Source organism: Mauremys mutica, chromosome 15 (assembly GCF_020497125.1).
Source record: "Mauremys mutica isolate MM-2020 ecotype Southern chromosome 15, ASM2049712v1, whole genome shotgun sequence".
Taxonomy (NCBI): domain Eukaryota; kingdom Metazoa; phylum Chordata; order Testudines; family Geoemydidae; genus Mauremys; species Mauremys mutica.
In genome coordinates this window covers 9708791-9733144 of record NC_059086.1, presented here as the reverse complement: position 1 = coordinate 9733144, position 24354 = coordinate 9708791, and the positions used below count along the sequence as shown (strand labels likewise).

The window sequence follows — 24354 nt, the reverse complement described above, 5'->3', positions numbered from 1 at the left end:
TGTTTTCATCACCATAGGGTGAGACTATATGATCTGTTTTTCCCAAATACAAAACAAAAATATTTATTGAACACTTCTGCTCTTCCTGCATTGTTATTGATATTTCTACCATTTCCATCCAAGCATGGACCGATATCATTGTCAGGATACTTTTGGATCTTAATATAATTTAAAAACTCCTTCTTGTTGCCATTAACTTTGCTGGCCATAGAGTTCTTATTGTGTCCCTTTGCTTCCCTTATCAATTTTCTAAAAACTAGAACAATCAAGCACAGATTAAGGCCTCTCACCACAGCACACATACCCCTCTCTGCAGTAGAGACCCATAGCACAGTGGTGAGGCACTGGGGTCAGCACTAACTTAGGGTATTTCTACACTTCCCGGCGGGTAGCGATCGGTTTATTGGGGATCGATCTATCACGTCTCATCTAGACGTGATAGCTCGATCCCCAAACATGCTCCCGTCGACTCTGGAACTCCACCAGGGCAAGCAGCTGTAGCGAAGTTGACAGGGGGAGCCACGGCCGTCGATCCCGCGCCATGAGGACGGGAGGTCAGTCGAAATAAGATACATCGACTTCAGCTACGCTATTCCTGTAGCTGAAGTTCCGTATCTTACATCAACCTCACCGACCAGGCCTTAGACAGGAAAGCATGCTCTGTTGAGCTTATCAACAGGCTCTCTGCAGCATCAACAGTGTAATGGAGGTTGGAGTTACCTGAGCATACAACACCGGCATCTTCCGCATTATTGTTGTTATGGTCTCCCCAAGGCCTAGCCCTGCATTTGGAGACAGCAGCTTCTGCCCCTCTGCAGTTAACATCAGCCAGCCAGGGACTGTCAGATCCTTGTCCAAACCAAGCCCCATGTGGCACTGATAACGCTGTCCCACAGCAAAGCACACAACTCCAGCATCATGTAAGTCCCAGTTGCCATCACACCCAGTTCCCCACTACTGGTTATGAAACACCTCAACTCTCCCAGCGTAGCGATTGTGGCCATTCACTTGCTGGAGCAAAGACACTTCTGAGATGCCTGAGCCTTCAAACACCCAAGGGAATAAACACTCAGGGAGGTTCCTGTGCCTCTGGTTGCTAGAGATGCTGGGGAACATAGCGCCTTCCACTGAGGGGTCTGAATGGGTTCTGCACACAGCAACTGCCTGTCCTAGGCTGAATCACCATCACTGACATCCAGCTCTCATGGTGGTCCCTGAGCTGCTCCCTGCAGCACATGACCTTAGCACCACACAGGACTATTGGGATCTGCACTGACTATGAGGGTAGAGTGCCCCCTACTGAGCCCCCATGCCACTCCCTGCAGCTCAGGCACGTAGAAGTGTGCAGGGGATATGAGATTGGCACCGACACCATGGGAAGAGCACCATGCTGGGGCAATAGGATCAGCGCTGGATCAGAGAGGAGAGCTGGGTCTGTGCTGAAAGATTCCCAGCCCGATCCCTGCGCCAGCCACAGTGACATCATGGAGGGTTACCTGAGCACACAACACTGGCATCTTCTCCGTGGTTACAGTTATTGTCTCCCCAAGGCCGAGCCCTGCACTCAGTGAGGGCAGCTTCTGTCCCTGTGCAGTGAACGTCATCCAGCCAGATTCGGTCTGACCCTTGCCCAAATCGAGCTCCGCCTGGGGCTGATAGCGCCGTTCCACAGCCCAGCTGCCTGCACACAACTCCAGCATCAGTTATGTCCCAGTTGTCATCACACACGGTTCCCCAGAGCTGGTTGTGAAGCACCTCGACCATCCCAGCACAGCGACTCGGACCGTTCACCAGTCGGAGCGGAGTCAACTCTGGAATGTCTGAGTCTGCAAATGCCCCAAGGGAATAAACATTCAGGGATATTCCTGTGCATCTGATCACTAGTGACCCTGGGGAATGTAGCGGCTCCCATTGAGAGGTCTGAACTGCCTCTGCAACTGCCTGTTTACTCCCCACAACTGACATGCAGCCACCTTTAGAGTGGAACAGGGCAGCTGAGAAACCAGGCACAGAAACTCATGAGTGTAGGAGAGGAAGTGAGGAAGAACCCTGTCTCCAGTCACAGCAGTGGGGGATCTTACAGGTTCAGGGGTAATTAGCTGAGTTGGAAATCACCTGGAGTGATGGGGATAGGAGCCCCACACTTCATAAAGGGATCCTAGGTTTCTACTGCCCTTGAGCAGCTGCAGGCTCCATTCGACCCTAAATCCCACAAATGGGTTCTACAGTTACCCTGCACCCCATTGTGCTGTAGTGGGGGAGGAGGATCAGAGCAATCAGTGACGGGGAGGGTCTCTCACTGAGGCACATGTACTGCTCCCTGCAGCGCAGGCCCTAAGTGGTGTCGTGGGGCACTGAGGCCTGCACTGACTGCAAGGGGAGAGCGCCCCCTACTGAGCCCCCATCCCGCTCCCTGCAGCACAGGCCTGTAGAACTCTGGTGGGGAAATGGGGTCAGCTCAGAGAGGAGAGCTGGGTCTCTGCCGAAAGCTTCCCAGCCTGATCCCTGCACCACCCACAGTGACATGATGCATGCAAGTTACCTGAGCACACAACACCGGCTGTGTCCTCACACAGGGGCACCAACTCAGGGATACAGAGACTGGCTTGTTGATGAATTTCAGAAGCCCTAACTTGTATTGGCCCATTTACAACCTAGGATGCAGATCCTGGGCTAGGCTTAATGGGCCCCTGACTGGACTGGCCAGCGGCACTGCTGCAATGCAAAGATTTGGCTTAGCTTGATCTTCTCAGTGTGCCTGTGGGGCAGCAATACAGACAGTCACACGTGGTGGAGGAGAGTCACTTCCCAGCGTACCCTGGGATAGGTGTTTTGCTCATGGTTTTACCTGTTTCCGGCATTAGTCATTAGGGCCAGCGCAACTGCAAATGGAGAGCACCCCTGAGGCAGGGCAGTCACCCTGCTCTGGCCCTGAAAGGGTTAAAAGCCAGCCCTTGGGGAGGGCTGGGGCTGGGGCTGAGAGCCAATAAGTATAGGCTGATTGGGAAGGCAGCCACAGCGGCCACGTGCAATTAGGTGACAGCTGGCCATATAAAATGGCTGTGAGCCAGGAGCTGGGGCAGTCCCTCTCCAGCTTTGGAGAGAGAAGGACTGATAGCTTAGGGAACAGAACAGAACAGAACAGAGCTGGGGAGCTCCAGCCTGGCAAATCCCGAGGCTGTGGGCCTGTTTAAAGGCCAGAACAGGTACTGGGGTTGCAGAGGCTGCAGCCCGGAGTTAAGCAGAGGCAGCTGGTCTAACCCTCTTGCCAATGGTGAGTGACATTTTACAGACTGTGGTTTGCCCCAGTGAGTGGAGGCTAGCTGATGACTGGCAGTAGCCACTGAGGTAACGTGAGTGTAAAGGGTGGGGGTTCCCCCGGGAGGGGAGGACCAGTGTGTGGGGGTACTGCAGTGGGCAGAACCCCAGGGTATGGGGCACCGGGGACCGGGAGAGATACAGGAGCCTGAGGCAAGCGAGACATCGACCAACAGAGGGTGCTCCGAAGGCCAAAGAGCTAATTCCCAAGATGACCAGCAGGAGGCACCGCGCCAGGGTCTACCTTCATTACAGCCCCCTACTAACAGCCCCTATTTGCAGCACAGGCTCCCTAGCACCGCACTAGGGCACTGGGGCCAGCACTGACATCAAGGGGAGAGCGTGAGCGTCCCCTACTGAGCCCCCACACCGCTCCCTGCAGCACAGGCCCATAGAACCGCACAGGGGAATTAGGGTCAGCACAGACTGAGAGGAGACCGCTCCCTACTGGAACCAACATGCAGGGAGGTAGATGAAAGTTACCTAAGCACACAACACTGGCATCTTCTCCATGGTTACAGTTATTGTCTCCCCAAGGCCGAGCCCTGCACTCAGTGAGGGCAGCTTCTGTCCCTGTGCAGTGAACGTCATCCAGCCAGATTCGGTCTGACCCTTGCCCAAATCGAGCTCCGCCTGGGGCTGATAACGCCGTCCCACAGCCCAGCTGCCTGCACACGACTCTGGCATCCTGTAAGTCCCAGCTGTCATCACACACGGTTCCCCACTGCTGGTTGTGAAGCACCTCGACCCTCCCAGCGCAGCGACTCGGGCCATTCACCAGTCGGAGCTGAGCCACTTCTGAGATCCCAGAATCTGCAAAGCCCAAAGGGAATAAACACTCAGGGAGGTTCCTGTGCATTTGATCACTAGTGATGCTGGGGGATGTAGCACCTCCCAATGACAGGTCTGAATAACCTCTGCAACTGCCCATTAGGGGTTCACTCCCCACTAGGGCTGTCAATTAATCACAGTTAACTCGGTCTCAGAGTAGCTGATCAATCTGGAGTCTGGTGGTACCTGAAAGACTAACAGATTTATTTGGGCATAATTTTGTTATGCCCATATAAATCTGTTAGTCTTTAAGGTGCCACCAGACTCCTTGTTGTTTTTGTGGATACAGACTAACACAGCTACCCCATGATACTTGATCCATCTGGGTGCAGGGTCACATGCCCCCCATCCCCACCCCTGAGCTGCTGCTTGGCTTATACCTAGCATGTTCATTCCCGCCCCCTGCCCACTGTCGGCAGTTACGGGTGGTGTCTGGTGCTGGGCCTGTGTTTCTCCAGCAGTGAGGAGGTAAGTGAGCGTCAACACCAGAAACAGAAAGGCTAGAGGAGGTTCGAGGAAATGTCATTCTCAGAATGTGCGGAATACCTGAAACATTTTATTTCAAACTAGGGCTGTTGATTAATCGCAGTTAACTCACGCGATCAACACAAAAAAGTTAATCACAATTTAAAAATTAATCGCAGTTTTAATCTGTAGTGAGGCGCCTGCCCCACTCCATGAGGAAAAGGGCTGGGACAGGCCAGAGAGGCTGCACAAACCAGCAGCCAATCAGTGAAGGCCTGTGGAGAGCCAATCAGGGCCAAGGAAGAGGCAGCCAGTTAGGGTCATGCTGGGTTCTATATAAAGGCTGCCTAGCAAAGGAGAAGGCAGTCTCTCCCTGACTAGCAAGGGAGAAGGACTGGTGCCTGAGGAAAGGAGATAGCACCTTAGAAGAGCAGTGCTGGGGAGGCTACAGGAAGCAGAGGAGAGCTCTGACCTGGTTACCTGTCAGGCTGCAGCCCCTACTAAAAAGGGTTGACAAGGTGCACAGGGCCAAAGGGGAAGTGGCCAAGGGAAGATAGGTGGACAAGAGGGGAGAGAACGACAGCAGAGAGAGGCTGCCACTAGAGGGTCCCTGGTCGGGACCCAGAGTAGCGGGACGGCTGGGTCCCCACCTTGCACTTCACCTGGCCACAGAGGACTGTGGAGACAGACTGCAACTTGCCCCTGAGGTGAGAGGCTAGACTTTGGGGTTGTGGTTGGCCACTGAAGCAGGTGCAAGCCGAAGGCTGTTGTTAACCCCCCCACACACTTCCCTGGAAGGGGGTGAGAGTGGAGTAGTGGGCAGTGGCAGAGGGCAGTGTCCTAGAGCGGACACCGTTGAGTGGGGAGCAACGCGGTTCCCAAACCAGCAGAGCAGACAACGGGTGAGACACCACACGCAGAGCGCGCTCGGTAGCTGACAAGAGCTAATCCCTGGAGCAACCAGCAGGAGGTGCCAGCGGTGGTGAGTCCTGACCCCGTCACATAATCGCACTGTTAAACAATAGAATTCCAATTTAAACTTATTAAATATTTTGGATGTATTTCTACGTTTTCAAGCATATTGATTTCAATTACAACACAGAAAACAAAGTGTACAGTGCTCACTTTTTGTTATTATTTTGGTTTACAAATATTTGCACTGTAAACATGATAAAAGAAATTGTATTTTTCAATTCACCTCATAAAAGTACTGTAGTGCAATCTCTTTCTTGTGTAAGTGCAAAATACAAATGTAGATTTCTTTTTTGTTGCATAACTGCACTTAACAATGTAGAGCCTACATGTCCACTCACTCCTACTTCTTGTTCAGCCAATCGCTAAGACAAACAAGTTTGTTTACATAAATGGGATTTAATGCTGCCTGCTTCTTATTTACAATGTCCCCAGAAAGATAGAACAGGCGTTCGTATGCCACTTTTGCAGCTGGTACTGGAAGTTATTTACGTGCTGGATATGCTAACCATTCATATGCCCCTCATGCTTCGGCCACCATGGTGATAATGTGTTAATTTAATTTGTGACTGAAATCCTTGGGGGAGAATTGTGTATCTCCTGCTATGTATTGTATATTGTAATTGAATTCAATATATTTGAAAATGGAGAAAACATCCCCCCAAAATTAAAATAAATGCTAGTCTATTATTGTGCAAAGGCGCGATTAATTGCATGATTAATCACGATATATTTTTTTTGTCACTTAACAACCCTACTCCCCACTACTGCCATGCAGCCACTTCTGGGGTGGAACAGGGCAGCTGAGAGATCAGGCACAGAAACTCATGGGCTGTGTAGGAGAAGAAGTGAGGAAGAACCCTGTCAACAGTCACAGCAGTGGAGGATATTACAGGTTCAGAGGTAATTAGCTGAGGTGGAAATCACCCGGAGTGATGGGGATAGGAACCCCACACTTCATAAAGGGATCCCTGAGTGGCTGCAGATTTCATTCAACTCCAAATCCCAGAAATGGGGTCTACGGTTACCCAGCGCCCCGTTGTGCTGTAGCGGAGCAGGGGGATCAGAGCGATCAGCGACGGGGAGGGTCTCTCACTGAGGCGCACGTACTGCTCCCTGCAGCGCAGGCCCTAAGTGCTGTGCTGGGGCACTGGGCTCAGCACCGACTGTGAGGGGAGAGCGCCCCCTACTGAGTCCCCATCCTGCTCCCTGCAGCACAGGCCTGTAGAACTGTGTGGGGAAAATGGGGTCAGCACTGACACTATGGGAAGAGTGAGACTTATTGTGACCCCGAACCGGCTCCCTGCAATACAGGCTCTTAGCACCATGCTGGGCCACTGGGGTCAGCGCTGACTCAGACAGGAGAGCTGGGTCTGTGCTGAAAGCTTCCCAGCCTGATCCCTGCACCACCCACAGTGACGTGATGGATGCAAGTTACCTGAGCACTCGACACCAGCATCTTCTCCATGGGTACAGTTATTGTTTCCCCAAGGCCGAGCCCTGCAATCGGAGAGGGCAACTTCTGTCCCTGTGCAGTTGACATTATTCAGCCAAATATGGTCAGATCCTTGCCCAAAGTGAGCCCTGGTGGGGGCTGATAGCGCCGTCCCACAGCCCAGCTGCCTGCACACGACTCCAGCATCCTGTAAGTCCCAGCTGTCATCACACACAGTTCCCCACTGATGGTTGTGAAACACCTCGACTCTCCCAGCGCAGCGACGCGAACCGTTCACGAGTCGCAGTGGAGTCCTTTCTGAGATGCCGGACCCTGCAAACACCCAAGAGAATATACACTCAGGGAGGTTCCTGGACCTTTGATCTCTTCTGTCACTGGGGAATGTAGCGCCTCCCGCTGACAGGTCTGACCAGTCTCTACACACAGCCACTGCCTGTCAAGGGCTCCCCACCACTGACCAGGCCAATCACTTGGGCAACGCTGAAGTTTGTCTACTCCCCTCCCAGCCAGCTCTCACCTAATTAGGCAGACTGGATGGCAGTATGTCCTACTGCTCCGACTAGATCACCCCCCGCACTGCTGGAGGAACCTCTGGGGAGCAGATTTACACCCTCACTCCTGGTGCTGGTATTCGCTCTAGTGCGACACTGTGCAGTGCTGCGGGGCAGACACTGGTATTAGCATCTTGGTGATTGGCAGCTGAACACAGTCACCCATCTCATTAGTGGTTGCCTTAGCCTGACATCAGCATTGAATTTACCTGTGTTGGCTCCATAGCTCCCTGAAAACGTCACCCAGAGTCCATCCCCCTTAGAACTGCCTGGAGCGCAGGGACGCCTGGCAGGAACCTGCTGCGCACCAGGCTGACAATGGTTCCGACCAGTGCAGAGGCAATGCACACTTCCTACAAGCAGATCGGCCCCCTCCTGAAGCAAACACCTGCTCCTGTGGTTCCTGCTGGCTTGTCACGACTGACTTGGCAACATGGTTTTGTGGCAGCCATTGCTGCACTCGTGTCTAGTGCTGCCAGCCCAGTACGAGTCTCAGATGAATGATGGCAGAGCTGGGCTGACAGCTGTGTCCTCACCGAGGGGCAGCAACTCTGGGATAGAGAGACTGGTGCTGATGGATTTTCAGAAGCCCTAACTTCTTTCTGCCCATTTACAACCTGGGACGCAGCTCCTGGGCTAGGCTTAGTGGGCCCCTGACTGGACTGGCCAGAGGCACTGCTGCAATGCAAAGATTTGGCTTAGCTTGATCTTCTCAGTGTGCCTGTGGGGCAGCAATACAGACAGTCACACGTGGTGGAGAAGAGTCACTTCCCAGCGTACCCTGGGATAGGTGTTTTGCTCATGGTTTTACCTGTTTCCGGTTGAAAGGGTTAAAAGGCAGCCCTTGGGGAGGGCTGGGGCTGAGAGCCAATAAGTATAGGCTGATTGGGAAGGCAGCCACAGCGGCCACGTGCAATTAGGTGACAGCTGGCCCTATAAAAGGGCTGTGAGCCAGGAGCTGGGGCAGTCCCTCTCCAGCTTTGGAGAGAGAAGGACTGATGGCTCAGGGAACAGAACAGAATAGAACAGAGCTGGGGAGCTCCAGCCTGGCAAATCCCCAGGCTGTGGGCCTGTTTAAAAGCCAGAACAGGTACTGGGGTTGCAGAGGCTGCAGCCCGGAGTTAAGCAGAGGCAGCTGGTCTAACCCTCTTGCCAATGGTGAGTGACGTTTTACAGACTGTGGTTTGCCCCAGTGAGTGGAGGCTAGCTGATGACTGGCAGTAGCCACTGAGGTAACGTGGGTGTAAAGGGTGGGAGTTCCCCCGGGAGCCCAGTGTGTGGGGGTACTGCAGTGGGCAGAACCCCAGGGTATGGGGCATCGGGGACCGGGAGAGACACAGGAGCCTGAGGCAAGCGAGACATCGACCAACAGAGGGTGCTCTGAAGGCCGAAGAGCTAATTCCCAAGATGACCAGCAGGAGGCACCGTGCCGGGGTCTACCTTCATTACAGCCCCCTACTGACAGCCCCTATTTGCAGCACAGGCCCCCTAGCACCGCAATAGGGCACTGGGGCCAGCACTTACATCAAGGGGAGAGCGTGAGCGTCCCCTACTTAGCCCCGACACTGCTCCCTGCAGCACAGGCCCATAGAACCGCACAGGGGAATTAGGGTCAGCACAGACTGAGAGGAGAGCGCTCCCTACTGGAACCAACATGCAGGGAGGTAGATGAAAGTTACCTAAGCACACAACACTGGCATCTTCTCCATGGTTACAGTTATTGTCTCCCCAAGGCCGAGCACTGCAATCAGAGAGGGCAGCTTCTGTCCCTGTGCAGTGAACGTCATCCAGCCAGATTCGGTCTGACCCTTGCCCAAATCGAGCTCTCTCAGGGGTTGATAACGCCGTCCCACAGCCCAGCTGCCTGCACACGACTCTGGCATCCTGTAAGTCCCAGCTGTCATCACACACGGTTCCCCACTGCTGGTTGTGAAGGACCTCGACTCTCCCAGCGCAGCGACTTGGGCTGTTCACCAGTCGGAGCTGAGCCACTTCGGAGATGCCAGAGTCTGGAAACACCCAAATGGAATAAACACTTAGGGTGGTTCCTGTGCATCGGATCACTAGTCATTCTGGGGAACATAGCACCTCTCACTGACGGGTCTTAACAGCCTCTGCAACAGCCTGTTAGGGGTTCACTCCCTGTCAATCTATCGCGGTTAACTCACGCAATTAATTCAAAACATTAATTGTGATAAAAAAATTAATCACCATTAAACGCAGTTTTAATCACACTGTTAAAAAATAGAATACTAATTGAAATATATTAAATGTTTTGGATGTTTTCTATGTTTCCAAATATAGTGATTTCAATTACAACACAGAATACAATGTGTACAGTTCTCCCTTTATATTATTACAGTCAAGGTTGTTTTATCCGGCATTAAATGCCAGTTAACTAAGAGGGAGGGAGTTTGGGTGCGGGAGAGAGTGCGGAACTGGGGGTTGGGGCGCGGGAAGGGGTGTGTATCATGGGCTTTGGGAGAAAGTTTGGGTGCAGGACAGAGCTTGGGGCAGGCAGTTGGGGCGTGGGATGGAGTGCGGGGTGCCGGATCCGGGGGCCACTCCCCTCGGGCGGCTCCCCGGAAGCAGCAACTTGTCCCAGCTGTTCCAAGGTGGAGGTGCAGGAGGGGGCTTGGCACACTCCCTCCACCCGCAGGCACTGCCCTCGCAGCTCCCATTGGCCATGGTTCCCAGCCAATGGGAGTGTGCAGCTGGCACTGGGTGGGGGCAGCACGCAGAGCCGCCTGACGCACCTCTGCTTAGGAGTAGTTGGAGCCTGGGACAGGTCACCACTTGTGTTGAGCCATCCGAGGTGAGTGGCCCGTGGATCCAACACCCTGCACCCCCTCCCGTGTACTAAGCCCCCTCCTACACTCAAAGTCCCTCCCAGAGCCCTTGCTCTGCACCCCCTTCTGCGCCCCAACCTCCTGCCGGCCCCGTGCCAACCAGACTATGAACTGGCATTTCAATGAAGATCAGAAATGCTGATTTATAGAGCTTTCCAGTTGGTGTAGTGTCCTATAAAACAGCTTTTACTTATTTTGGATTACAAATATTAGCATTGTAAAATGGTAAAAGAAATAGTATTTTTCAGTTCACCTCATACATGTACTGTTGTGCAATCTCTTTATGGTGAAAGTGAAACTTACAAATGTAGATTATATTATTTTTTGTTACATAGCTGCACACTTTCTTCTTGTTCAGCCAATCGCTCAGACAAATAAGTTTGTTTACATGTACGGGAGATAATGCTGCCTGCTTCTTATTTGCAATGTCACCCGAAAGTGAGAAGACGCATTCACTTGGCACTTTTTCAGGTGGCATTGCAGGGTATTTACGTGCCACACGTGCTAAATATTCATATGCCCTGTAGTGGGGCAGCTGCCCCACTCCCTGAGAATTTAGGCTGCAGCAGGCCAGTGTGCCTGCGCAGGCGGGAAGCCAATCAGAGAAGGACTTATTGGGAGACAATCAGGGCCCAGATTGGAGGCAGCCAATCAGGGCCAGGCTCAGCCCTATAAAAATGCTGCTCAGGGAGTGTAGCGGCAGTCTGTCCCAGGCCTTCTGAGAGGGGAAGGTCTGTCTCCAGAACTGAGAGACTAGCACCAAGGACAGCACAGTGCTGGGCAGGCCCCAGGGAGCAGAAGGGAACTCCAGCCTGGTTTCTGCCAGGCTGCAGGCCCTGAGGGGAAGGGCCTAGCTGGTGCGAGGAGCAGAACGGGAAGCGGCCCAGGGACCTGGACAGATGGAGGGCAAGAAGGAGGGCAGGGTGGCTGCCACTGGAGGGTCCCTGGGTTGGGACCCAGAGTAGTGGGCGGGCCTGGGTCCCCCCTTCCCCCTTGCCTTACACCCGGCTGACGGGAGTGGCCACCTAGGGCTGCACCAACACCCTGCCAAGAGGGGTGTGACTTTGGGGGTGCAATTGCCCACATTGGCTGGAGTTCAGAAAGACAGCTGATTGACTCCCCGCCCCCAGGGGAGGATGAACTAAGGGGCACTGCCGGAGGGCAGTGGCTCGAAGAGGATGCCACAAAGTTGGGAGCAACACGGGTCCAGACAAGCAAACGGTGGGTGAGACGACGCACGGGACAGCACCGGGAGGAGGCGCTCTACTGGACTGAGCTAATTCCTGGAGTCACCAGTGGGAGGCGCTGTGGTGGTGAGTCCCAACACCGTTACAGGCCCCTTTGTGCTTTGGCCACCATTCCAGACAACATGCTTCCATGCTGATGAAGCATGTTGATGAAGCACTGGAATGGGTTACCTAGGGAGGTGGTGGAATCTCCATCCTTAAAGGTTTTTAAGGCCTGGCTTGACAAAGCCTTGACTGGGATGATTTGGTTGGTGTTGGTCCTGCTTTGAGCAGGGGATTGGACTACATGACCTGCTGAGGTCTCTTCCACACCTAATATTCTATGATTCTATGATGCTCATTTAAAAAAGTAATGTGTTAATTTAATTTGTAACTGAAATCCTTGTGAGGCAAATTGTGTATCTCCTGCTATGTATTTTACCTGCCTTCTGCCATATCTTTCATGTTACAGTAGTCTCGGATGATGACCCAACACATGTTGTTCGTTTTAAGAACACTTTCACTGCAGTTTCGCAAAACACAAAGAAAGTACCAATGAGAAATCTCTAAAGCTAGCTATAGCACTCGACCCAAGGTTTAAGAATCTGAAGTGCCTTTTAAAATCTGAGAGGGACGAGGTATGTAGCAGGCTTTCAGAAGTCTTAAAAGAGCAACACTCCAATGCGTAAACTACAGCACCTGAACCACCAAAAAAGAAAATCAACCTTCTGCTGGTGGCATCTGACTCAGATGATGAAAACAAACATTTGTTAGTCTGCACTGCTTTAGATTGTTATCGAGCAGAACCCATCATCAGCATAGACACATGTCCTCTGGAATAGTGGTCAAAGCATGATGGGACATATGAATTTTTAGCGGATTTGGCACATAAATATTTTGCAACGCTGGCTACAACAGTGCCATGTGAATGCCTGTTCTCACTTTCAGGTAACATTGTAAACAAGAAGCAAGCAGCATTATCTCCTGTAAATGTAAACAAACTTGTCTCTCTGAGCGTTTAGCTGAATGAGATATAGGACTGAGTGGACTAGTAGGATCTAAAATTTTACATTGTTTTATTTTTGATTGTGGTTATTATTTGTAAATCATTCTACATTTGTAAGTTCAAATTTCAGGATAAAGAGCTGGCACTATAGTACTTGTATGAGGTGAACTGAAAATACCATTTCTTTTGTTTCTTTTTTACAGTACAAATATTTGTACTTAAATATAAAGTGAGCACTGTACACTTTGAATTCTAAGTTGTAATTGAAATCAAAGTAGAAAATGTAGAAAAAATCCCAAAAAATTGAAATAACAGTTTTCTGTTATTGTGTAATGGAGAAAATAACTGTGCGATTAATCTTTAATCTCACAATTAATCACAATTAATTTTAATAACTTGACCGCACTACTCCCCACCACTACCATGCAACAACCTGTGGGGTGGAACAGGGTAGATGAGAGACAGGGCACAGAAACTCATGGGCTGTGTAGGAGAGGAAGTGAGGAAGATCCCTCACTCCAGTCACAGCAGTGGGGGATATTCCAGGTTCAGAGGTAATTAGCTGAGGTGGAAATCACCCGGAGTGATGGGGATAGGAACCCCACACTTCATAAAGGGATCCTTGAGTGGTTGCAGGTTTCATTCAAATCCAAATCCCAGAAATGGGATCTACGGTTACCCAGCGCCCCGTTGTGCTGTAGCGAGGCAGGGGGATCACAGCTATCAGCGACGGGGGAGGGGCCCTCACAGGGGCACACATACTGCTGCCTGCAGTGCACCCGGTAAGTGCTGTACTGGGGTCAGAGGAACCAGCACTGACTTTGAGGAAAGAGTGCCCCCTACAGAGCCCCTGGCCTGCTCTCTGCAGCACTGGCATGAAGAACAGTTTGGGGAAAATTGGGTGAGCACTGACACCATGGGAAGAGTCACACTTACTGTGACCCTGAATCGGCTCCCTGCAGTACAGGCCCTTAGCGCCATGCTCAGGCACTGGAGTCAGCACTGACTCAGACAGGAGAGCTGGGTCTGTGGTGAAAGCTTCCCACCCGATCCCTGCACCACCCACAGTGACATGATGGATGAAGGTTACCTGAGCACTCAACACCGGCATCTTCTCTGTGGGTACAGTTATTGTCTCCCACAGGCCGAGCCCTGCAATCGGAGAGGGCAGCTTCTGTCCCTGTGCAGTTGACAAGATTCAGCCAAATAATGTCAGATCCTTGCCCAAATTGAGCCCCTCCTGGGGCTGATAGCGCCGTCCCACAGCCCAGCTGCCTGCACACGACTCCAGCATCCTGTAAGTCCCAGCCGTCATCACACACGGTTCCCCACTTCTTGTTATGAAACACTTCGACTCTCCCAGCGCAGCGACTCGAACCATTCATCAGTCGGAGCTGAGCCACTTCTGAGATGCCGGAGTCTGCAAACACCCAAGGGAATAAACACTCAGGGAGTTTCCTGTGCATCTGATCTCTCCTGTCTCTGGGGAATGTAGCACCTTGTGCTGACTGGTCTGACCAGTCTCTGCACACAGCCACTGCCTGTCAAGGGCTCCTCACCACTGACCAGGCTAATCACTTGGGCTATGTTGAAGTTTGTTCACTCCCGTCCCAGCCAGCTCTCACCTAGTTAGGCAGACTGGACGGCAGTCTGTCCTACTGCTCCCACTAGAGCACTTAATGAAAAAGATCACCCCCCCCCCCGCACCCAGCACTGCTGGCAGGAACCTCCTGGGGAGCAGATTTACACCCTCACTCCTGGCACTGATTGTGGTGTTATTGACATGAATTGTGACCGTGTAGATCATTGTTGCAACCAGGGTCCTATGGTTGCACCAGGATTTGTACAGAGCGCTCTTAAAATCGACTTCTTTACTCCTCTCCAGTGAGGGGAGTAGCGCTAAAATCAACCTTGCTGGGTTGAATTTGGGGTAGTGAGGATGCAAATCAATGTTATTGGCCTCCGGGAGCTATCCCAGAGTGCTCCAATATGACCACTCTGGACAGCACTTTCAACTCCGATGCTCTAGCCATGTACACAGAAAAAGCCCTGTGAACTTTTGAATTTCATCTCCTGTTTGGTCAGCGTGGCAAGCTCAGCAGCACAGGTGACCACGCAGTCCCCCCAGAATAGCAAACAAGCTCCAGCATGGAGCAAATGAGAGACACTGGATCTGATTGTTGTATGGAGAGAAGAATCTGTGCAGGAAGAACTCCAATCAAAAAGAAGTAATGATACTATATATACAAAATCGCACAGGGCATGAGGAACAGAGGCTACAACAGGGACACACAGCAGTGCCGCAGGAAAGTCAAGGAGCTCAGGCAAGCCTACCAAAAGACAAAGGAGGCAAATGGTCGCTCTGGGTCAGAGCCCCATACATGCCGCTTCTATGATCAGCTGCTTGGCATTCTAGGGGGGGACCCTACCACTACCCCACCACTGTCTGTGGACACCTGCAAGAGGGGAGTTTCACGCAACATGGAGGAGGATTTTGTGGACGAGGAAGAGGAGGAGGAGGAGAATGTGCCGCAGACAAGCTGTGAATCTGTTCTCCCTGGTAGCCAGGACCTTTTCATCATCCTGGAGCTAATACCCGCTCAGGCCAGGATCCCCAACCCTGAAGGCGGAGAAGGCACCTCTGGTGAGTGCACATTTGTACCTACACACAGGGTTTAAAAGCAATTGTGTTTAATGTCTGATTTTCCATGAAGACTTGGGATGCATCCGCGGCCAGTACAGCTATTGGAAAAGTCTGTTAACATGTCCGGGGATGGAGCGGGAACCCTCCAGGGACATCTCCAGGGACGCACCAGTTGGAAGTAACGGAGGAGGAGAAGGACCTAGGAGTCCTGGTTGATCGTAGGATGACTATGAGTAGGCAATGTGATGTGGCCGTTAAAAAAGCAAATGCGGTCTTGGGTTGCATTAGGCGAGGTATTTCTAGTAGGGATAAGGAGGTGCTAGTCCCGTTATATAAGGCATTGGTGAGACCTCATTTGGAGTATTGTGTGCAGTTTTGGTCTCCAATGTATAAGAAGGATGAATTCAAACTAGAACAGGTACAAAGAAGGGCCACTAGAATGATCCGAGGAATGGAAGGCCTTTCGTATGAAAGGAGACTTGAGGAGCTCGGTTTGTTTTCCTTAACCAAAAGAAGGATAAGAGGAGATATGATCACACTCTTTAAATATATCAGAGGGATAAATACCAGGGAAGGAGAGGAATTATTTCAGCTCAGTGCTAATGTGGACACGAGGACAAACGGATATAAATTGTCAGTCAGGAAATTCAGGCTTGAAATTAGACGAAGGTTTCTAACCATCAGGGGAGTGCAATACTGGAACAGCCTACCGACGGAAACAGTGGGGGCGAAGGACCTCCATGACTTTAAGATTAAGCTAGATAAGTTTATGGAGGAGATGGTATGATAGGGTAACAGGCTTAGTCAATAGGTCAATTAAGTGCCACACTGGTAAATAGTACAATGGGTCAATGGTATGATATAATCTTTTCCAGAGGGTTTGGCTGGAGAGTCTTGCCCGCATGCTCGGGGTTCAGCTGACCGCCATATTTGGGGTCGGGAAGGAATTTTCCTCCAGGGAAGATTGGCAATGGCCCTGGAGGTTTTTCGCCTTCCTCCGAAGCATGGGGCAGGGGTCTCTTGCTAAGGAGTGGGTGGATCAGCTTATGTGGCCTGCATCTTGCAGGAGGTCAGACTAGATGATCATAATGGTCCCTTCTGATCTTGAATTCTATGATTCTATGATTCTATGATCTCCATGAAGCTCTCCTGGAGGTACTCTGAAAGCCTTTGCAGAAGGTTTCTGGGGAGGGCTGCCTTATTTCATCCTCCACGGTAGGACACTTTACCACGCCAAGCCAGTAGCAAGTAGTCTGAAATCACTGCAGCACAAAGCATGGCAGTTAATGGTCTTGGGTTTTGGTCGCATTCAAGCAACATTCAGTCTATATCTTTCTGAGTTAGCCTCAGGAGAGTGATATCCTTCATGGTCACCTGGTTGAAATCGGGGAATTTTTGTAAGGGAACAGTAAAAGGATCCCGTTCATGCTGGGATGCTTGTGCTTGGCTAAAAGGGATCATCCCTGAGAATAGCCAAGTGGCGGGGGGAAGGGATCATCCCAAATAGCCACGCGTAGGGGTGGGGGGAGGTTTGTGCTGCAATTTCACCTGAAAACCACAGCCCCTCCTTTTAAATGGCAAACCCAACCTGCATAGCTTGCTATAGGAAAGGAGGGTGCTGCAGTTTGAAAACATTCCCACATGTTATGAAGGCATTAGAAGCCAAACCCACGTACCCTTTGGTTTACCATGGCTGCCTGGAAACCAAATTCTGTTGCTCGACCGTGTGTGATGTGTCACCATATCGACAGGCGCTCAATATAAAAGGCAAAATGTGACCTTGTACCTAAAGCACATGTGCTGTCTGCTGTGAATTGCTTGACTCACTGTGAAAGAGTCTCCCTTTTGTTCTCAGAAATGTGTCATCTTAAATTTTACTCTCCCTTTTTATCCTCCCGCAGGTGCAAAAGTTTCTATGCTCCCCACATCATCTCCATCCCTGAGGTTATCGCAGATTAGAAGATGAAAAAACCTCTCTCGCGATGACGTTTTCCAAGCTCATGTAGTGCTCCCGCACTGATAGGGCAGAGCTGAAGGCATGGAGGCATTCAGTGGCAGAATCCAGGAAAGCATTAAGTGAGCATGATGAGAAGAGGCAGAATGCAATGCTGAGGCTAATGGGGGAGCAAACGGACATGCTCAGACCTCTGGTGGGGCTGCAGGAAAGCCAACAAGAGCTCAGACCGCCGCTGCATCCACTGTACAACTTCTCCCCAAGTTCCATATCCTCCTCACCCAGATGCCCAAGAATGCGGGGGCAGGGGGAGGCTCTGGGCACCCAGCCACTCCACTCGAGAGGATGGCCCAAGCAACAGAAGGCTGTCATTCAAACAGTTTTGATATGTAGTGTGGCTACAATAAGCAATGTCCTTCCCTCCACCCCTCCTCCCCAACCCCACCCTACCCCACCCGGGCTACCTTATCAGTGCTTCAGAATTGATTCCTTGAGGACCTGCTCCATGATTTTTCCAGGGACTGAGGTGAGGCTCACCAGCTTGTAGTTCCCCGGATCCTCCTTCTTCCCTTTTTTAAAGATGGGCACTGCATTGGTCTTTTTCCAATCATCTGGGACGTCCCGCGATCACCATGAGGTTTCAAATATAATGGCCAATGGCTCTGCAATCAGATCCACCAACTCCTTGACCACCCTCAGACGTAGTGCATCCAGCCTCATGGATTTGTGCTCGTCCAGCTTTTCTAAATAGTCCCGAACGACTTCTTTCTCCACAGAGGGCTGGTCACCTCCTCCCCATGCTGTGTTGCCCAGTGCAGCAGTCTGGGAGCTGACCTTGTTCGTGAAAATTGAGGCAAAAAAAGCATCGAGTACGTTCACTGTTTCCACATCCTCTGCCACTGGGTTGCCTACCTCATTCATTAAGGTGCCCACACTTTCCTTGACTTTCTTCTTGTTGCTAACATACCTGTAGAAACCCTTCTTGTTACTCTGAACATCCCTGGCTAGCTGCAACTCCAAGTGTGATTTGGCCTTCCTGATTTCACTCCTGCATGCCCGAGCAATATACTTATACTCCTCCCTGGTCATTTGTCCAATCTTCCACTTCTTGTAAGCTTCGTTTTTGTGTTTAAGATCAGCAAGGATTTCACTGTTAAGCCAAGATGGATGCCTGCCATATTTACTATTTTTTCTACACATTGTGATAGTTTGTTCCTGCAACCTCAAGAAGGATTCTTTAAAATACAGATTGAAAATATTCCTTTAAAATAAAAAAAGAAGGCTCCCCTCACTGACATGCAGACAATTCTGGGGTAAGACAGGGCAGCTGAGAATCAGGACAGGGAAATATGTAGGCTGTGTAGGGCAGGAAGTGAGGAAGAATTGCCTCTCTTCTGTCCAGCTTTTGGGGAAGTTACAACTTTAGGGCTCAATTCCTGAGATGCAAATCCACTGGAACACTGTGATTCGGAACAGACTCTTGAGAAATTCGCCCTGGATTTTTAGTTTGAGTGAGCGGCTGCAGGCTCCGTTGACACTAAATCCAACCAGTGGAAGCTGCAGTTACCCAGCCTGCCATCATCCTGCAGAGAGCTCTGGCCCAGGGATAAGTAGACACCACCTGGCAGAGGGCACAGGGATGCCTAGAGTTATACAGGGATCCCCTGGGTGAGATATATGCACAACAGCTCAGCAAAAGTGGTATGTGAGGTCTCTACCAAGAGCCAGCAGCCCACTGGTTGACCTAATGGGGGCAAGATGTTTGTATGGGACATAGTTGAAGAGAGATGTAGACTATGAGGCTCCGGAAGTGTTGAAGTGAAGCTTGGCACTTGCACCATGGCAATCCCTTCGGCTGAGCCAATCAGCACATAGAACAAAGCCCAGCCGTGGAGACAGGCTGTATTCACTGTCTTGGCCCAGTGAGGGCCTGAGAATTTGCAAAGACAAAGGACCCTCAGCACAAATCTCTGAAAAGAGACCTCCTCTGGGAAGAGACAATGATCTGTACCTACAAAGAAAGAGGAGAGGGGACAAGAGCTCCCTTTCACCCAGGAGGCAGCTGACAGCGTTTGTCTCAGGAACAGGAGATCACAGCCAAGCCTGGAGTAAAACCCTTCAAGGACTGTGGGGTGAGCGTTGCTCTACGAGACAGAAAAGTATCTGGTTCAATGAGTCCAGGCTCTAGTCAGCATGGTATGATTTTATTGGCCATGGAACCATTTATTTCCAACCCTTCTCCTTGCTACCCCTCGAATCTCTACACTCCGTGAAATCACTTGTCCTTGTTGTCACTCTGAAGGGATCTAGTGCTGTACAGTTGTCAGGGTGGTAATGGGAGTTGGAACTGGTCACCTGGGAGCCCTGTTCCTTTGGAATCAGTGAATCTGTGACTGCAGTGAGTGCCCAGTGGGACAGGGGCTGGGTGCTGCAGGGGAATATATGGACGCCTTGGGGCTGGAGTATGCCTATTGCCAACACATAGAGAGGTCACCCCACGAGGGCTAGAGGGCACAGCTTGTGTGGCCTGTGGCCGAGGGAGTCCGGGAGTTCCTCCCCAGCGGGCACAGACAAGACTTCCTCGTGCTAGGGGCCCATGGCACCGCACTAGGACATCAGGACTAGCACAATTGCAAGGAAGAGTGCCCGCTACTGACACACCCCTCCCTGCAGGATAGGCCCCTTGGCACCCCACTGGGGCACTGGGGCCAGCAGTGATTTCAAGGGGAGAGCCCTAGGGTTGCCAACTTTTTAATTGTACAAATCTGAACATCCTAGCCCCGCCCCTTCCCTCAGTCCATGCCCCCTTCCCCACCCATTCCCCGAGGCCCTATCCCCCGCTCACTACATTCTCCCTCCCTCAGTGACTCGCTTTCCCCATCCTCACTCAATTTCAATGGGCTGGAGGAGGGTTGGGGTGCAGGAGGGGGTGAGGGCTCTCACTGGTGGTGCGGGCTCTGGAGTGGGGCCAGAAAATAGGGGTTCAAAGTGTGGGAGGGGGCTGTGGGTTGAGACAGGGGGTTGCGGTGCGGGGTGGTGAGGGCCCCGTCTGGGGTTGCTGGCTCTGGGTTGGGGCTGGGGATGAGCAGTTTGTGGTGCAGGAGGGGGCTCCAGGCTGTAGGGTGGGGCAGACGGTTTCAGGGTTCAGTAGGGGACTCCAGGCTGTAGGGTGGGGCAGAGGGCTTCAGGGTGCAGGAGGGGGCTCTGGGCTGGGACAGGGGTTTGGGGTGGGGGACTGGGTGAGGGATTTGGGGTTCAGGAGGGGGCTCCGGGTTTGGGGGAGGGCTCAGGGCTGAGAAAGGGGGTTGGGGCTCAGGGTTAGAGGACAGGCTTACCTCCGTCTGCTCCTGGTCAGCAGCACAATGCAGGAGCTAAGGCAGGCTTCCTGCCTGTCCTGACTCTGCCCTGTGCCCCAGAAGCGGCCTGTAGAACCGCACAGGGGAATTAGGGTCAGCACAGCCTCTGAGAGGAAAGCGCTCCGTACTGGACCCACCATATTGTTGATTGAAGCACATGCCCCAAGGACCATGCTGCGGTCAGGTCTGGTTGTGAGAGGACAATACCCCATAATGAGCTTCCCACTGTGCTCCCTGCAACACACAGGGTGGTAGATGAAGGTTACCTGAGCACACAACACCGGCATCTTCTCCATGGTTACAGTTATTGTCTCCCAAAGGCCGAGCCCTGCATTGGGTGAGGGCAGCTTCTGTCCCTGTGCAGTGAACGTCATCCAGCCAGATACGATCTGATCCTCGCCCAAATCGAGCTCCGCCTGGGGCTGATAGCGCCGTCCCACAGCCCAGCTGCCTGCACACGACTCTGGCCTCCTGTAAGTCCCAGTTGTCATCACACACGGTTCCCCACAGCTGGTTGTGAAGCACCTCGACCCTCCCAGCGCAGCGACTCGGGCCATTCACCAGTCGGAGATGAGCCACTTCTGAAATGCCAGCGTCTGCAAACACCCCGAAGGAATAAATATTTAGGGAGGTTCCTGTGCATCTGATCACTAGTGACACTTGGGAACGTAGCACCTCAGACTTACTTGGCTGAACTGCCTCTGCAACTGCCTGTCAGGGGTTCACTCTTTGCTAGGGCTGTCAATTAATCGCAGTTAACTCGTGTGACTAACTCAAAAAAATGAATCGCAAGTTAAAATATGAATCATGATTAATCTCAGTTTTAATCACACTGTTAATAGAATGCCAACTGAAATTTATTCAATATTTGGGATGTTTTTCTACATTTTCAAATATATCGATTTCAATTACAACAAAGAAAACACAGTGTAAAGTGGTCCCTTTATATTATTATTTTGGATTACAAATATTTGCACCACAAAAATAATAAAAGAAATAATATTTTTCAATTCATCTCATACAAATACTGTCGGGCAATCTCTGTATAGTAAAAGGTTGAATTTCAAAAAAAAATCTCCAAAATTTAGAAACTACACGTCCACTCAGTCCTTTTTCTTGTTCAGCCAATTGCGAAGACAAACAATGTTGTTTAAATTTTTGGGAAATAATGTTGCCTGCTTCTTATTTACAATGTCACCTGAAAGTGAGAAGAGGCATTGGAATGGCATTTTTATAGCCGGCATTGCAAGGTATTTACATATGTATAAACATTCATATGCCCCTTCATGCTTCGGCCACCATTCTAGATGACATGCTTCCATGCTGATGATGCTGTTAAAAAAGTGATGTGTTAATTTAATTTGTGACTGAAATCCTTGGGGGAGAATTTTATGTCTCCTGCTCTGTTTTTTACCCACATTCTGCCATATATTTCATGTTATAACAGTCTCGGATGATGTCTCACCACGTGTTCGTTTTAAGAACACTTATGCAGATTTGAAAAAACGCAAAGAAGTTACTAATGTGAGATTTCTAAAGATAGCTATAGCACTTCAGAATCTGAAGTGCCTTCCAAAATCTGAGAGGGATGAGGTGTGGAGCCGGCGTTCAGAAGTCTTCAAAGAGCAACACTCCAATGCAGAAACTACAGCATCTGAACCACCAAAAGAGAAAATCAACCTTCTGCTGGTGGCATCTGACTCAGATGATGAAAACAAACATTTTTCAGTCTGCATTGCTTTAGATTGTTATCGAGCAGAACCTATCATCAGCATGGACACATGTCCTCTAGAATAGTGGTCAAAGCATGAAGGGACATATGAATTTTTAGTCGATTTGGCGCATAAATATTTTGCAACGCTGGCTACAACAGTGCAATGAGAACACCTGTTCTCACATTCCTGTGACACTGTAAAGAAGAAGAAGAAGGTTGCATTATCTCCTACAAATGTAAACAAACTTGTTTGTCTGAGCAACTGGCTGAACGAGATGTTGGACTGAGTGGACATGTAGGAGCTAAATATTTACATTGTTTTATTTTGGAGTGCAGTCTTCTGCCAATGGGTCTGACCGCTCTCTGCACACAGCAACTGCCTGTAGAGGGCTCCCCACCACTGACCAGGCTAATCACTTGGGCAATGTTGAAGCTTTTCCACTCCCCTCCCAGCCAGCCATAACCTAGTTAGGGAAACTGGACTGCAGACTGTGATCACCCCTCACACTGCTTTGAATCAGAAGCTGGCAGGAACCTCCTGGGGAGCAGATTTACACCCTCACTCCTGGCGCTGGTATTCGCTCCAGTGGGATACTGTGCAGTGCTGCGGGGCAGACGCTGGCATAAGCATCTCAGTGATTGGGAGCCCTGCACAGTCACCCATATCATTAGTGATTGCCTCAGCCTAACATCAGCCTGATTAGGAACAGTCAATATGGATTCACCAAGGGCAAATCATGCCTGACCAACCTGATTGCCTTCTGTGATGAGATAACTGGCTCTGTGAATATGGGGAAAGTGGTGGATGTGTTATTCCTTGACTTTAGCAAAGCTTTTGATACGGTCTCCCACAGTATTCTTGCTAGCAAGTTAAAGAAGTATGGATTGGATGAGTGGACTATAAGGTGGTTAGAAAGCTGACTAGATCATCAGGCTCAATGGGTAGTGATCAACAGCTCGATGTCCAGTTGGCAGTTGAGTGCCCCAGGGGTCGGTCCTGGGGCCAGTTTTGTTCAAAATCTTTATTAATAATCTGGATGATCGGATGGATTGCACCCTCAGCAAGTTTACAGATTACACTAAGATGGGGGAGGGGTAGATACGCTGGAGGGTAGGGATAGGATCCAGAGTGACCTAGACAAATTGGAGGATTGGGCCAAAAGAAATCTGATGAGGTTCAACAAGGACAAGTGCAGAGTCCTGCACTTAGGATGGAAGAATCCCATGCACTGCTACTGACTGGCTGGCTAAGTGGCAGTTCTGCAGAAAAGGACGTAGGGGTTACAGTGGATGAGAAGCTGGATATGAGTCAGCAGTGTGCCCTTGTTGCCAAGAAGGCTAACGGCATATTGGTTTGCATTAGCCAGAGCATTGCCTGCAGATGGAGGGAAGTGATTATGCCTCTCTATTCGGCACTGGTGAGGCCACATCCAGAGTACTGCGTCCAACCCCACTACGGAAAGGATGTGGACAAATTGCAGAGAGTCCAGTGGAGGGCAACACAAATTATTAGGGGGCTGGAGGAAATGACTTATGAGGAGAGGCTGAGGGAACTGGGATTGTTTAGTCTGCAGAATAGAAGAATGAGGGGGGATTTGATAACTGCTTTCAACTACCTGAAAGGGGGTTCCAAAGAGGATGGATCTAGCCTGTTCTCAAGGGTAGCAGATGATAGTTTCAAAGAGTAATGGTCTCAAGTTGCAGCGGGGGAGATTTAGGTTGGATATTAGGAAAACCTTTTTCACTAGGAGGGTGGTGAAGCACTGGAATGGTTTACCTAGGGAGGTGGTGGAATCTCCATCCTTAGAGGTATTTTAAGGCCCCGTTTGACAAAGCCTTCACTGGGATGATTTTGTTGGGTTTGCTCCTGCTTTGAGTAGGGGGTTGGACTAGATGACCTCCTGTGGTCTCCTCCAACCCTAATCTTCTATGATTCTATGATTCTGTGATCAGCATCGAATATACATGTGTTGGCTCCATAGTTTTCTTCACCCAGAGTCCATCCCCCTTAG

At 50.8% G+C, this 24354-nt stretch overlaps 1 protein-coding gene across 1 annotated transcript in view; it reads right to left on the bottom strand.

Annotated features, from left to right (window-relative positions):
- LOC123350247 (deleted in malignant brain tumors 1 protein-like) overlaps positions 1-24354 on the bottom strand; it is a 271642-nt gene that overhangs the window by 11174 nt on the left and 236114 nt on the right. Inside the window, exons 17-22 of the mRNA XM_044988732.1 lie at positions 20895-21224; positions 13765-14094; positions 9273-9602; positions 7025-7354; positions 3802-4131; positions 1497-1826 (exon numbers count right to left, since the gene is read on the bottom strand). Of these exons, the coding sequence (XP_044844667.1) occupies positions 1497-1826; positions 3802-4131; positions 7025-7354; positions 9273-9602; positions 13765-14094; positions 20895-21224 (1980 nt within the window). The remainder of the gene's footprint in view (positions 1-1496; positions 1827-3801; positions 4132-7024; positions 7355-9272; positions 9603-13764; positions 14095-20894; positions 21225-24354) is intronic.